This window comes from Coregonus clupeaformis, chromosome 4 (genome assembly GCF_020615455.1).
Source record: "Coregonus clupeaformis isolate EN_2021a chromosome 4, ASM2061545v1, whole genome shotgun sequence".
Lineage (NCBI taxonomy): Eukaryota > Metazoa > Chordata > Actinopteri > Salmoniformes > Salmonidae > Coregonus > Coregonus clupeaformis.
Genome location: NC_059195.1, coordinates 17,163,574 through 17,178,672, shown reverse-complemented (window position 1 = coordinate 17,178,672; position 15,099 = coordinate 17,163,574). Strand labels below are relative to the sequence as shown.

The window sequence follows — 15,099 nt, the reverse complement described above, 5'->3', positions numbered from 1 at the left end:
CAAAGTACAATCCACATAAGTACAAAAAAAAACAGATTTACCATCATTTGATTGTAGTATCATTTCGTTTTTAGAATTATGAAGTAAATACATTTTTTGTCATATTTGTGTGGTAAAAACGACTGCCAAAATTTGAAATATACTTAATTATATTGACATAAAGTGATTCATCCATTGATCCTGAGAGACAATGACCAAAAAATGTGGCTTAGTTTTCTTTATTTACTTACCCCACAGCCAGCATTAGCATCGCTGCTAGTGAAACAATGGGAGTGGTATTGCCAAGGACAGCATGCCCAAATCCTCAGTCACTTCAAACCAAATTTTACAGCAACCACATTTATATATATTTTTTATTTAACTAGGCAAGTCAGTTTAGAACAAATTCTTATTTACAATGACGGCCTACACCGGCCAAACCCGGATGACGCTGGGCAAATTGTGTGTGCCAATCACGGCCGGTTGTGGAATCAAACCAGGGTGTCTGTAGTGACACCTCAAGCACTGAGATGCAGTGCCTTAGACCGCTGCGTCACTTGGGAGCCCCAAATACCATAACAAGTTGCACATATAGAATAGTAGAGGATATTATAGGAATTATATTTATATAACATTCCCCGTAGAATATTTGTTTTAGAAGAATACACACCAATACAGCACTATTTATACATTCAGAGGGTAGCTGGTTCTGTATTACAGTTCTACCAAGTATGCATACCGCTGACCGACTTTTATGAGCTGTTTTGACTGCAACTAAGCATATATGTAAGGTAATTTAGATTTTGTACATGGTCATACATAGTTATATCCAGTTATGACCATAGGCAAGTACATGAGGTCCTTAATTTCTGCAGGTGATCTGTCTATCTGGTCAAAATCACTGATACAGGTCCCTCTCCGTCCTCTGAGGATATGTCTAACTTAATATTATATCTCCAGAGAATCCAAGATTCAAATAAATACTTTTTTAGATTTGCCCTAGAATAACTACTTTTCGGAGAATACACATCAATACAGCTCTCTATGTAGATTCAGAGTGTATCGGAGTTCTGTATTGCAGTTCTATCAAGTATTTATACCATTGGCAGACCTTTTATACCATTGGCAGAAGTTCATATGCAAAAAAATAAGGTAACTTTGGTTTTGTACGCAGTCATACAATACATGGTATAGAAAAGTACAATCTTAGGCGAGTAAATGGGGAGTTATATCTCTGCAGATGATCTGTCTATCTAGTCAAAATCACTGATACAGGTCCCCCTCCAGCCTCTATAACACTGAACAAAAATATAAACGCAACATGCAACAATTTCAAAGCTTTTACTGAGTTACAGTTCATATAAGTTAATCAGTCAATTGAAATAAATTCAATATGCCCTAATCTATGGATTTCACATGACTGGGAATACAGATATGCATCTGTTGGTCACAGATACCTTAAAAGAAAAGTAGGGACGTGGATCAGAAAACCAGTCAGTATCTGGTGTGACCACCATTTGCCTCATGCAGCACGACACATCTCCTTTGCATAGAGTTGATCAGGCTATTGATTGTGGCCTGTGGAATGTTGTCTCACTCCACTTCAATGTCTGTGCGAAGTTGCTGGATATTGGCGGGAACTGGAACACGCTGTCGTACACATTGATCCAGAGCATCCCAAACATGCTCAATGGGTGACATGTCTGTTGAGTATGCAGGCCATGGAAGAACTGGGAAATGTTCAGCTTCCAGGAATTATGTACAGATCCTTGCGACATGGGGCCGTGCATTATCATGCTGAAACATAAGGTGATGGCGGCGGATGAATGGCACGACAATGGGCCTCAGGATCTCGTCACAGTATCTCTGTGCATTCAAATTGCCATCGCTAAAAGGCAGTTGTGTTCGTTGTCCGTAGTTTATACCTGCCCATACCATAACCCCACCGCCACCATGGGGAACTCTGTTCACAACGTTGACATCAGCAAACCTCTCACCCACACAACGTCTGCCATCTGCCCGGTACAGTTGAAACCGGGATTCATCCATGAAGAGCACACTTCTCCAGCCTGCCAGTGGCCATCGAAGGTGAGCATTTCCCCTCTGAAATCGGTTATGACGCTGAACTGCAGTCAGGTCAAAACCCTGGTGAGGACGGCGAGCACACATATGAGCTTCCCTGAGACGGTTTCTGACAGTTTGTTCAGAAATTATTCGGTTGTGCAAACGCACAGTTTCATCAGCTGTCCGGGTGGCTGGTCTCAGACGATCCCACAGGTGAAGAAAACCGGATGTGGAGGTCCTTGGCTGGGGTGGTTACACGTGGTCTGGGGTTGAAAGGCCGGTTGGACGTACTGCCAAACTCTCTAAAATGACGTTGGAGCCGGCTTATGGTAGAGAAATGAACATTCAATTCTCTGGCAACAGCTCTGGTGGACATTCCTGTAGTCAGCATGCCAATTGCATGCTCCCTCAAAACTTGAGACATCTGTGGTATTGTGTTGTGTGACAAAACTGCACATTTTAGAGTGGCCTTTTATCATGCTGTTTAATCAGCTTCTTGAAATGCTACACCTGTCAGGTGGATGGATTATCTTGGAAAAGGAGAAATGCTCACTAACTGGGATGTAAACAATGTGTACACAACATTTTAGAGAAATAAGCTTTTTGTGCGTATGGAACATTTCTGGGATCTTTTATTTCAGCACATGAAACACTTTACATGTTGCGTTCATATTTTTGTTCAGTATAGTGAAACATGGGACCGGTGTGTGAAGAGGGGAGGCAGAAATATGATACATTATGCTAGAGTTTACTAGTCCTGTAATCTAGTTGTAAATGTACATGGTTTTGGTATGTTTTGGATGGTATATGATTGTCTCTAACTGTTTTATCTCTCTCTACACAGACTGACCTGGCTGATGAAGGGGTAGGTACTATTACATTTTGATGCGTTGAAATGCTATCCTCATTCAACAAATACATAATCAAGTTCAGGGACACTGCATGGTCATATACAGTTACATGTTGATTCTGAAACCATGCCTTGCCTTTTTGAAGTGTCCCCTGTCAAAACTATGTGCCTGTGAGAAGGGCGAGAGAGGACTCAGTGGTTTAGCCGTAAGTACTTTCAGTCTTTCCTTTCCAAACACACTCCAATCACAGAACACTTTTCCTTTTAAATTTAAGAAGGTGATTTATTCCTGAAGGCCTGAATTCAATTAAAAGTTCTAAAGAGGATTCTTACATGGTTCTGATATTGTGGGTAATTGCTTGGTTTTGGATACTTACAATAATTGCTTGCTTTTTTCTAAGCACACCCTGTGGTTAGAGAAAACTGTCTTTCTTACATCTTCATTACCAGAATTCTGAAAATACTCTGAATGCTACAGGACAAGACAGGTTTTGGGTTGTTTTTCTCAATTAATTTCCTATAAGCCTCAGTTGCTAATTTGCCTTGCCTGTCCCGGCAAGTTATTGCACATTTCCCTTCCCACATAAGATGTCCCCCGTGGAAACCATGGGCATCCTATGAATACCTTTACCCCCAATAAAACAGGACCTTTGCCATCAGAAAAAGCACTTACTACCTTCATTGTCAGCTAGTCAGAGATGGAGAATGCGGCAGGTAGCTTAGTGGGTAAGAGCGTTGTGCCAGTAACCGAAAGGTCGCTGGTTCTAATCCCCGAGCCGACTAGGTGAAAAATCTGTCGATGTGCCCTTAAGCAAGGCACTTAACCCTAATTGCTCCTGTAAGTCGCTCTGGATAAGAGCGTCTGCTAAATGACGTAAATGTAAATGTAAATGTTGAAGGGGGCTTAAAGTGTTAGATTAGGTTCTTCTACATCATCAGAACAGACTAGAGGCCCCCCTCTGGATGGATGACAGCCATGTTATTGTCAGGGTCCTCAGCGTCTGACAGTTAGTCTTGTGCTGACAGACAGCTGCATGATCATTACCCAGGTGCTTTCTCTACAGAGAGAGTCCTTACATTCTTACACTGAGACTTAAAGGCTCTCATAATTGCTCTCATTAGTTTAACCCGCGATTAGCTGCGGATGGCAACCGCCACACGCTGTCCATGTGCCGCATGGCAACCTGACCCCTCACCTTTTGGCCAAGCAACAACATGTCCATCCTTGACTTCTACCATGATACACCCCAATACACAGACACAGACACAAAAAGCCACCCCACTTGTGACCACAGGTCCTTTTACCACCCGCACTAAGCAAACAATACCGACTCCCTCAGGGAAACTATGCTTCTCTTTCACTTTGCCCTTCTATAGCCAGTGATGGCTTATCTCCCACTGACTTGCTGCAGATAATTTGCAAAGGATAGTGGCCTTTCGTCAGACATGTTTTGTTTTAAAGTGAGTTAAATGAATCTTGTATTGTTCCTTCATTCCACAGGGGAAGAAGGGTCGCCCAGGAGAAGATGGAGTCCCTGGTCTTAAAGGATCGAAGGTCTTTGATTTGTTATGATTCTTTAAAATAATTTAATTGATTTACATACCTGCTGTGTTCCTGATGTCTCTCTAAAATGCAAGATACAGCAAATGTCCATGTACTTTTCTTGTATAGACATACTGTATATTCCTAATACTATGAGTAATCTAAATTAAATAGCTCCAGTGTGTACTGTGTAAATAATATACTGCCATGTTCTCCTTTCTTTTTAGGGAGAGGGAGGACTAAGTGGACTTCCAGGTCGGGACGGCAGAGAGGTGAGTGATACACTTAAACATTTAGTACTTTTGCGGATATCCAGACATCTATGAATACAGATGTAGGATGAGAACTTTCCTGCAATGCAGGAAATGTAAAATGTGTAGTGTATTTGAAGTTTAAAAAGGCTTCTGAAGTTTGTCATTTCCACTTTGAAATTTCATACTTGATTTTCCCTTACGAAAAATGTATCAATTTAACTTATCAATTTATAATAATCCACATAATAATTCACATTTCCTGTTGCTGCAGCAATATCCTACATCTGTATATTGATTAAGCATTTATCAATGTACGTACAGCTGTTGCTCACAATCTAACCTATTATACTGTGTTTATTTGCAGGGAAAACCTGGTTACAAAGGAGAGAGGGTTTGTCTTTCAAGTTGCCATTAATATTTATGTTATTTTGAAACTACAGTACATTCATATGACGTATTGCTTTCCATTACACAGGGTGAGAGAGGCGAGTGTGGCACTCCAGGAATTAAAGGAGACAGGGTATGTATGAATAATCCGCCTTATCTGCTCTCTGTGTCATGCTTTAGTTCTATTGGTCATACTACAGGTTGATTTATACAGTACCTTTATTTACTGTTTCATTGAATGTCCACTCCCAGGGTCCTGAGGGTCCAATGGGCGCCAGAGGAGTCAGAGGTCTCCAGGTGGGTAAACTACAGCGACATGTACCTAGAAAATGCCCATATTCAGATCAAAGTGTTATACCTTTGTGAAACTCCTGTATAAACACATATATACTCACTCCATGCTCCATTCCCCTCCCACACACACACACACACACACACACACACAATGTAGTTGATAATGTGTGTAATCTCTTCCCAGTAATTTAGCATCCGTATCTGGGTAGCCTTCACTTTATATCCAGATGTGAATTGTGTCCTCCAGCACAGCAGCAGACAGGTACCTTTGTTAAGGAGTGTTCTTTGTTCCTCCTCAGGGTTTACCCGGACCACAGGGTGACATTGGACCCGAGGGCCCTCATGGAAAGAAGGTTAGTAAGAAGACACCTCATACTTACCTCATCACACACATCTGCTGTCACCTGTACACTTCCTTTTAATAGAACTGTAAAATAGAGATTCCTGCCACCTGCTCTACTACCTGGGAGTTGAGGGGCGTGTCTCTCTCCCTTAATAGGCACCTGTGGAAGATATTGGCCCGGTGTCAGTACCTTCCCCTTCATTAATTCAGCAGTGTGGGGATTAATGCTAGTTTTCACATTCATACGCAGGTTCAGTTAATGGCAGGAGTTCTGTTTCTAAATATACAGTACACTAGGAACTGCCTAAAGCACTGTCAACCTCCTTGCCAGTCCTCTATAAGGGATTGTCAAGCCACTGACTAACAGCTATGAAAAGTCAAATGTTCTCTCTCCGTCCTCTCTGGGCAGCTTTAAAAATAAAGTAAAAAACAGTTTGATGTCTTCTGTGCCCATATGAATGACCCCTATGATGTAACTGCAATGATGAGATGTTCTTCTTCTCTGTTTTTTGTTTTATTATCTCGTTGCCATACTGTATTCAACCGTCTTGGATCTTGCCTAGCCATCTTGTCTCAAGAGGACCACAATGGAAATAAGTCCCAGACTTTATTGTGTGTTATCCTCGATGATTTTACTAATGTGCATGTATGGCTTTTTCAAGTTTTATGTGTGCTTGTTTTTAAAAATGGTTGAATTATTAAACTAAACTAAGCTGTCCGTTGGAAAGAGCTAAAAAAGGGTAAACACTTAGAATGTCAAAGATAGATGTTGCTCCCATAATATGAGTATGTTAGCAGCTGAGAGAATGGGTCACATAATTTTCTTGTGACTTATCTCTTACTAATTGAATCAGCCCTACCATCAAATAATATGTTTCAAAAGTGGATGGATTATTGTGGAAAGAGCAATGTTTATAGTCTACCCTGTTATTAGTCTTGTTTATAGTCTACCCTGTTATTAGTCTTGTTTATAGTCTACCCTGTTATTAGTCTTGTTTATAGTCTACCCTGTTATTAGTCTTGTTTATAGTCTACCCTGTTATTAGTCTTGTTTATAGTCTACCCTGTTATTAGGAATATGTTTTAAGAAAGGAATGTAAGGTGTTGTCATTTAAATGAGGTCAAATGGGATGGTTACGTTGGTATGGAGGTATGGAATGAAACGTGTGAGAGATCTGCCTTGCTTTGGGAAAACTTTTTAAGTGGATATCTCAGCTTTCTTCTTGACAGGCTCCACTTCTTTGTTGTTTCTTGTTTAGGATGAAATCTCTCCTAAATCGTGAGTAAATGTCATGATTCCTGCAAACTCTGCAGCGAACCATTGCCTCCATTAAAATAGCTCTTAATTGTTTTGAGACTGGATGTATGGCTATAGGATGTGCCTGACTTGTTTTAATTTGTAGGGGCAAAATAGTTTTCCCACTTTTCCATGTACAGTACAGTTCAGACAATAGCTCCCCACTGGGTATACACTGGTTGAATCAACGTTGTTTCAACATCATTTGTCAGCGTATTGTGACATGGAATCAACATGGAAAATACATTGGATTTGAAAAAGTTATCAACCAGTACTGTTTTCATCTTATTTCAACCAGCTTTGTTAACATTGAAATTAGGGTAAAACTTCAACTTAAATACATTGACTTAACAGGTTGTTACAGTGTCTTCAGAAAGTATTCACACCCGTTGACTTTTTCAAAATGTTGATGTGTTACAGCCTGAATTTAAAATGGATTAAATTGAGATTTGTTTTGTCACTGGCCTACACACAATATCCCATAATGTCAAATGAAAAGCTGACATGTCTTGAGTCAATAAGTATTCAACCCCTTTGTTATGGCAAGCCTAAATAAGTTCAAGAGTAGACATGTGCTTAACAAGTCACATAATAAGTTGTGTGCAATAATAGTGTTTAACATGATTTTTGAATGACTACCTCATCTCTGTACCCCACACATACTGTACAATTATCTGTAAGGTCCCTCTGTCGAGCAGTGAATTTCAAACACAGATTCAACCACAAAGACCAGGTTTTCCAATGCCTTGCAAATAAGGGCACCTATTGGTAGATGGGTAAAAATAAGTTGACTGACTGAAAGGCAACTTGCCTTAGTTCTATTGTCTACATGCAACGTTCAGACATGGCTGCAACAGAGAATGAACTTACTTTTAGATCAGATTCAGGTTTCTACACTGAATCTCCTCTAGTGTCTCTGCCACAGCTAGGGCCTGCTGGGCATTAAACTCTTCTGCCATTAGCAGTGCTGTACTCTCCAGCCTGAAAGAGAAGTGGTTAGTGTCTTCAGAAAGTATTCACACCCCTTGACTTTTTTCACATTTTGTTGTGTTACAACCTGAATTTAAAAGGGATTAAATTGAGATGTGTCAATGATATACACACAATACCCCATAATTTCAAAGTGGAATTAAGTTTTAGAAATGTTTACAAATGAAATATAAAAAATATAAAGCTGAAATCTCTTGAGTCAATAAGTATTCAACCCCTTTGTTATGGCAAGCCTATATAACTTCAGGAATAAAAATTTGCTTAACAAGTCATAGAATAAGTTGCATGGACTCGCTCTGTGTGCAATAATGGTGTTTAACATTATTTTTGAATGACTACCCCATCTCTGTACCCCACACATACAATTATCTGTAAGGTCCCTCAGTCGAGCAGTGAATTTCAAGCACAAATTCAACGTCAAAGACCAGGAAGGTTTTCCATTGCCTCGCAAAGAAGGGCATTGAATATCCATTGAGCATGGTGAAGTTATTAATTACACTTTGGATGGTGTATCAATACACCCAGTCACTACAAAGACACAAGTGTCCTTCCTAACTCAGTTGGCGGAGAGGAAGGAAACCGCTCAGGGATTTCACCATGAGGCCAATGGTGACTTTAAAACATTTACAGAGTTTAATGGCTGTGATAGGAGAAAACTGAGGATGGATCAACAACATTGTAGTTACTCCACAATACTAACCTAATTGACAGAGTTAAAAGAAGGAAGTCTGTACAGAATAATAATATTCCAAAACATTCATCCTGATTGCAACAAGGCACTAAAGTAATACTACAAAGAATTTGGCCAAGCAATTAACTTTTTGTCCTGAATACAAAGTGTTATGTTTAGGACAAATCCAATACAGTACCACTCTCCATATTGTCAAGCATAGTAGTGGCTGCATCATGTTATGGGTATGCTTGTAATTGTTGAGGACTGGGGAGTTTTTCAGGATAAAAAATAAACTGAATGGAGCTAAACACAGGCTAATTCATAGAGGAAAAACTGGTTCAGTCTGCTTTCCACCAGATACTTGGAGATGAATTCACCTTTCAGCAGGACAATAACCTAAAACACAAGGCCAAATATACACTGGAGTTACTTACCAAGAGAGTGTTCCAGAGTGGCCAGGTTACAGTTTTTACTTAAATCTACTTGAAAATCAATGGCAAGACCTGAAAATGGCTGTCTAGCAATGATCAACAACTCATTTGACAGAGCTTGAAGAATTTTGAAAAGAATAATGGGCAAATATTGTGCAATCCAGGTGTGGAAACTCTTAGAGACTCACAGTCGTAATCGCTGCCAAAGATGCTTCTACACCTTGACTCGGGGTGTGAATACTTATGTAAATTACATGTTTTTGTATTTCATTTTCAATAAATTTGCAAACATTTCTAAAAACATGTTTTCACTTTGTCATTGTGGGGTATTGTGTGTAGATGGGTGAGAGAAAAAAATATTGAATCCATTTTGAATTCAGGCTGTAACACAACCAAATGTGGAATAAGTTAAGGGGTATGAATACTTTCTTAAGGCACTCAATCTAATTTCAACATAATCATCAGAACTTTGTATAAATTGAAATTGCATTGAATATTCCACATAGAAACGTAAAAATATGTTTAATCCTATATTCAATATACTGTATATTGGGTAATTTAAATTATGTTGAATTTTAGATTTGATTAGACATATTTTATTTGACCTTGTTTCAATGTTGATAGTAAAATGGTTTGTTTGAATCAATGTAATTGTTTCAACGTCATGATATCAACCTAAATAAAGAGGTATATTGAAATAAAATGGGAAGCCAAAGTCCAAACATTTCTGCCTGAACAGTGACTCATACTGGTATATGATGGGTAATGCACTTCAGTGAGAACAATCATTAGAAGTAGTTACCATTATCCCTATAAAAAGAATGCCAAATTCATGATATTAATAAAAGTTTACCTTCTATATTGTATTTTATATATGTTATTCATAAACTTCTAAAAATCCAATCAACCATGGATGAATGATAGTATACCTAGCTTCGTGTTGAAATTATCCTTTGGGCAAATCAGATTTCAATGTAGCATACTGTATATAAACCCAACAAATTTACTTTCACATACAGCTTGTAGAAGAAAAGCTAAAGAAGTTACTTTCAACTATTCAATGTTATTTAGGTAGTCTATGCAAATGAGTATGGAAGCTGATCAATGTCTAAATGTGTTGACATGATAGCTCAACTGAATCAAAAAGCTTGTTTCCAAAGCTAAGCAGGTTACATAGAGGTAGCCTGGTGGGTAGGAGTGTTGGGCCAGTAACCGAAAGGTTACTGGATCGAATCCCCGAGCTGACAAGGTAAAAATAGGTTGTTCTGCCCCTGAGCAAGGCCACTGTTCCCTGGGCGCCGATGATGTCGATGAAGGCAGCCCCCTGCACCTTTCTGATTCAGAGGGGTTGGGTTAAATGCAGAAGACACATTTCAGAAGAATGCATTCAGTTGTACAACTGACTAGTTATTTTCCTTTAATCTGGATGGTAGACTCGTTCTCACTGAAGTGCATTACCCAGTCAATGTTGTTCAGGCAGGAATCGTTCACATTTTATTACAATATACCTCTTTATTTAGATTGATAGCATGAAGTTGACACAATGACGTTGATTCAAACATGCCATTTTCAACATTGAAACAAGGTCAAATAAAATATATCTAATCAAATATGAAATGTAATATAATTTAGGAAGAAAAATATTTTGTAAATTTCTATGTGGAATTTTCAACTCAATTTCAACTTATACATAGTTCTGATGATTATGTTGAAATTAGATTGATGTAACAACCTGTTAGTCATGGTAAATCAATGTATTTAAGTAGAAGTTATACCCTAATTCCAATGTTTACAACACTGGTTGAAATTAGATGAAAACAGTACTGGTTGATTACTATTTTCAAATCCTATGTATTTTCCACGTTGATTCCACATCGTAATAGGTTGACAAATTACGTTGAAACAACGTTGATTCAACCAGTGTGTCACAATCGTCGTTAAGAGAGGAGGACCAAGGCGCAGCGTGATGAACGAACATGTTTATTTATCATTAGCGATAAACACGGACAGTAAACAAACACAACAAACGACTCGTAACGTCCTAGGTAACATAGACCAACACGGAACAAGAACCCACAAACACAAAGGGAAAAACAGACAGTTTAAATATGGCTCCCAATCAGAGACAACCAGCCACAGCTGACACTCGTTGCCTCTGATTGGGAGTCACTCAGGCCAACATAGAAATAAACAACCTAGAACTCCCAACATAGAAGTACACCACAATGAAAGAACACACCCTGGCTCAACATATAGAGTCCCAGAGCCAGGGTGTTACACAGTGTGTGCCCAGTGGGTCTGCTTGATTTAAAACATCTGTTTGAGTAATTACATACCTTTGAGATCAGCAGTTCTGATATGAGGGGGTATTTTTCTCCATCAACTTCAAAAAGCCTCTGTGCAAGTATTTTCTGAGCAATACTTTGTTTATAAGTTTATATTTAGGAAGAATATAATTGGTATCATATCAATATATCTCTAAGTAAGATAAATAAAAGGACAATGTTTCTATGTGATATCAGTTAACATTAATCTGAATCTAAATCTAAAACTACTGGATGTAAAAGGTTCTCTGATCTGCCTAGACTGAATTAAAGCTTTGTACCGCCCTTTAGCTGTAAGCCACTCCCTTGTTCTTGATATTGGATCTGTATTATGCTGCTATCTTTGTTTGCTGCTAACTTTAATCTGTGTCTCTTGTGTTTGTCATCACAGGGTGACCGGGGTCCAGCTGGCCCGGCTGGAATTCAGGGAGAAAATGGTATTGGACTTCCTGGACCAAAGGTAAGTTTATTCTGTTATTGCTTTTGTCTAACTAATTAATTGTTTTATGTTACCTGTTCCATCTCACCATGTCTTGTTTGCAGGGTGATCTGGGATTCCAGGGAAAACCCGGCCCCCCTGGTCCACCAGGGTTGGGTGAACAAGGCCAACTAGTGAGTGGACTGAAACTCCCGACTAGCATTTTACTGTAGCTTACTACATTACGTAGTTTGGTTTCATTGACAACCTGATAGACTTTTAAAAACTTTGTGAGTGATACTGTACACTGAGTTTACAAAACATTAAGAACACCTTCCTAATATTGAGTAGCACCCCTTTTGCCCTCAGAACAGACTCAATTTGTCAGGGCATGGACTCTACAAGGTGTTGAAAGCGTTCCACAGTGATGCTGGCCAATGTTGACTCCAATGCTTCCCACAGTTGTGTCAAGTTGGCTGGATGTCCTTTGGGTGGTGGACCATTCTTGATACACACGGAAACTGTTGAGCATGAAAAACCCAGCAGCGTTGCAGTTCTTGATACAAACCGGTGCGCCTGCCACCTACAACCATACCCCATTCAAAGGCATTTCAATCTTTTGTCTTGCCCATTCCCCCCTGAATGGCACACATACTGTACACAATCCATGTCTCAATTGTCTCAAGGCTTAAAAATCCTTCTTTAGCCTGTCCCCTCCCCTTCATCTACACTGATTGAAGTGGATTGAACAGCTGACATCATTAAGGGATCATAGCTTTCACCTGGTCAGTCATGGAAAGAGCAGGTGTCCTTAATATTTTGTATACTCAGTGTATATCACAGTAGGAAACGTGAGTTGGGATGACAACTACAAATGCAGTGTCTTCTGACCCAATGTTGGTAAAAGGATAATGCTGGTTTATTTTACAGGGGCCTCAAGGGCCACAAGGTTTTCAAGGGGAGAAAGGACCCCACGGCGAGGGGCTCCCTGGGCCAAAGGTATGATTACGAGTTTGTCATGACTAAAACGAAAAATACAATAGAGAAATTATCTGGTTACAGCGAGAATGCGTTCCTCTTTATTTTTATACTCCATTCTATCTAGTGAGATTTGTGTTAGTCCACAGCATCATTTCTGGGGTTACCGTTAGCTACAATGCTGGAAGCAAAATGTCCACCCAAAAGACCTTCGTTTTATTACACCAATAGCAGAAACAGACCTAAACCTTCCTTAAATCAGATGGCTTCTTAACCTCTTGATTCTACCAGCGCCTGGGCTGTAGAAGATGGCCATCTGTTTGGCCATAATTGACCTCAGAAACTGATAAGGACTTACATGAGCATGAAAGCACAACTCTCATTCGCTGGATTTTAGAGGGAAGAAATGTGTAATCAACACATTGGCTGCATCTGTCAAAGCCAGGCCCTGCTCTTCTCCAAAGTAGTCTACTCACAGCTAGTTCTCAGCCAAGTGTTACCATTCATGTTGATGTGCACAAAACAATGTCATTTCTCCATGTTGCAACTTGTAGAGTGACATATAATATTTTATATGTGGACTGTTCAAACATCACATACACATGGAGAGGGCCTGGATTTCCATGGGATTTAAGAGTGGCAAGCAATCACAAAGTGGGATACATTATGAAAACATAGCTATAATTTTTTATGACAGCACTTGGAGTTAATCTTGGGTTTTATTTTAGTTATATTATCATCATAACACATAGAGACATGAACATGAACACAGTGCTTATATTGGATGAGTAAACATATAAACTATCCTCATGAACAAAGTATTTAGCAATGGAATACTTCCTTCAGTCTGTTTTTCCTAGTTCAAGTCGGAACCTGAGAGCATATTAAATAATGGCACTGTCGAGAGTTTGAGCTGTGGTTGATGCACTTACATTTGGCAGTAGTAGGCAGATCCTGGAAAATGAGTGTAACACAGAAAATGTCCTGAGGCAACCAAACATCTGTCATTGGCTCTTATGGGAAAGCCCCCCTTCCCAAAAGGGGTCATGGCAGTTCTAAAGGACAGGTCAACCCCCCCAACAATTAATATGTTCCTGTCTGTGTGTCTGCATTTAATTATTTTCAACTGTTGCTGAGGCAATAAACATGCCCTCTTCATCGCCCTCTTCCTCTGCCTAGTTTGAGAAGGGTAAGCAACACTCCTCAGAAGGATAACGTTAACAGATTTGGTAATAACATAACTTCAGTCATATAGGACCATGTCATACTACTCGCAAGAGAGACAGGTGCTAACTTAACCCTCCCAGTCCCTACTACACTATTGACTGAGCACAATGAGGATAGTGCTGTGAATGTGTGAACCAGTGGGAGCTGGATGTGTGACGGGAGAGAGGAGTGATGACTTGTCTTTGTTCGACAGGGAGACCGGGGGCTGGCCGGACCGAGAGGGCCTAGAGGACAGACGGGTGCAGGAATCAAAGGAGAAAAGGTGGGCTGTAAATACATCATTAATCAATGCCATTCACACAAACATGCCATGTCTACCCAACAAAAGACCTAATGAAGTTCATAAAGAAGCCTTGGATCCTCCCTCTGGGCCTCCTTGAAGCGCTCCATTGAGAAAGAAAGGGCGGGGGGAGGGTTATAGCTGTAGTTACTGTGGGAAAGTTGAAGGTAGGATTCTTTTTGCATGTTGTAGGATTCAATAAACAACCATGCCAAATTGTTACATACAACTACTGGCATAACCAGTGTCTAGCACTCAAATTAAACCACATTTATTGGTGGTTAGGGATTTTAGCTCTCTGTAGTCAAGAACAAGATACTGTATATGCTGTATATCACATTTAAAGAAGGCACTCATGCAGATATTCAGCCTGGTGATTCTATTAGTACCAATTATCTTGATTTTAAGACATAAAGGCCAATAAACTCATGAAGGGTCAAATGACAACCTAGACCTCAAACAGGGCCGGATTAATGCAGGGGTTTAACGGCTGAAGCCCCTGGGCCCAGACCCATGGGGGGCCCAAGAGGAAGCAAAAAAGTAATATATTGATATTAATAATAATGTTTTACAATAAATAATAATAAAGGAAATATATACTGTATATATTATATACTGTATGTAGTATATATTTTGTATTTTTTTTTACAGCAACTGCCAACCACAGGAGGACTCAGGAGCCTGCTCTCAATGAGTGTAGACTGTGGATAACTGTGGATTTAAATAACTGTGGATTAGGTTTTATCACAAGCACATACAGGTATCTG

At 39.6% G+C, this 15,099-nt stretch overlaps 1 protein-coding gene across 1 annotated transcript in view; it reads left to right on the top strand.

Annotated features, from left to right (window-relative positions):
- The window catches only part of col28a2a (collagen, type XXVIII, alpha 2a), a 31,125-nt gene that overhangs the window by 3,363 nt on the left and 12,663 nt on the right, over positions 1-15,099 (top strand). The window contains exons 3-14 of the mRNA XM_041859805.1: positions 2,888-2,908; positions 3,040-3,099; positions 4,395-4,448; positions 4,664-4,708; positions 5,055-5,081; positions 5,166-5,210; positions 5,330-5,374; positions 5,671-5,724; positions 11,821-11,889; positions 11,973-12,041; positions 12,778-12,846; positions 14,246-14,314. Of these exons, the coding sequence (XP_041715739.1) occupies positions 2,888-2,908; positions 3,040-3,099; positions 4,395-4,448; positions 4,664-4,708; positions 5,055-5,081; positions 5,166-5,210; positions 5,330-5,374; positions 5,671-5,724; positions 11,821-11,889; positions 11,973-12,041; positions 12,778-12,846; positions 14,246-14,314 (627 nt within the window). The remainder of the gene's footprint in view (positions 1-2,887; positions 2,909-3,039; positions 3,100-4,394; positions 4,449-4,663; positions 4,709-5,054; positions 5,082-5,165; positions 5,211-5,329; positions 5,375-5,670; positions 5,725-11,820; positions 11,890-11,972; positions 12,042-12,777; positions 12,847-14,245; positions 14,315-15,099) is intronic.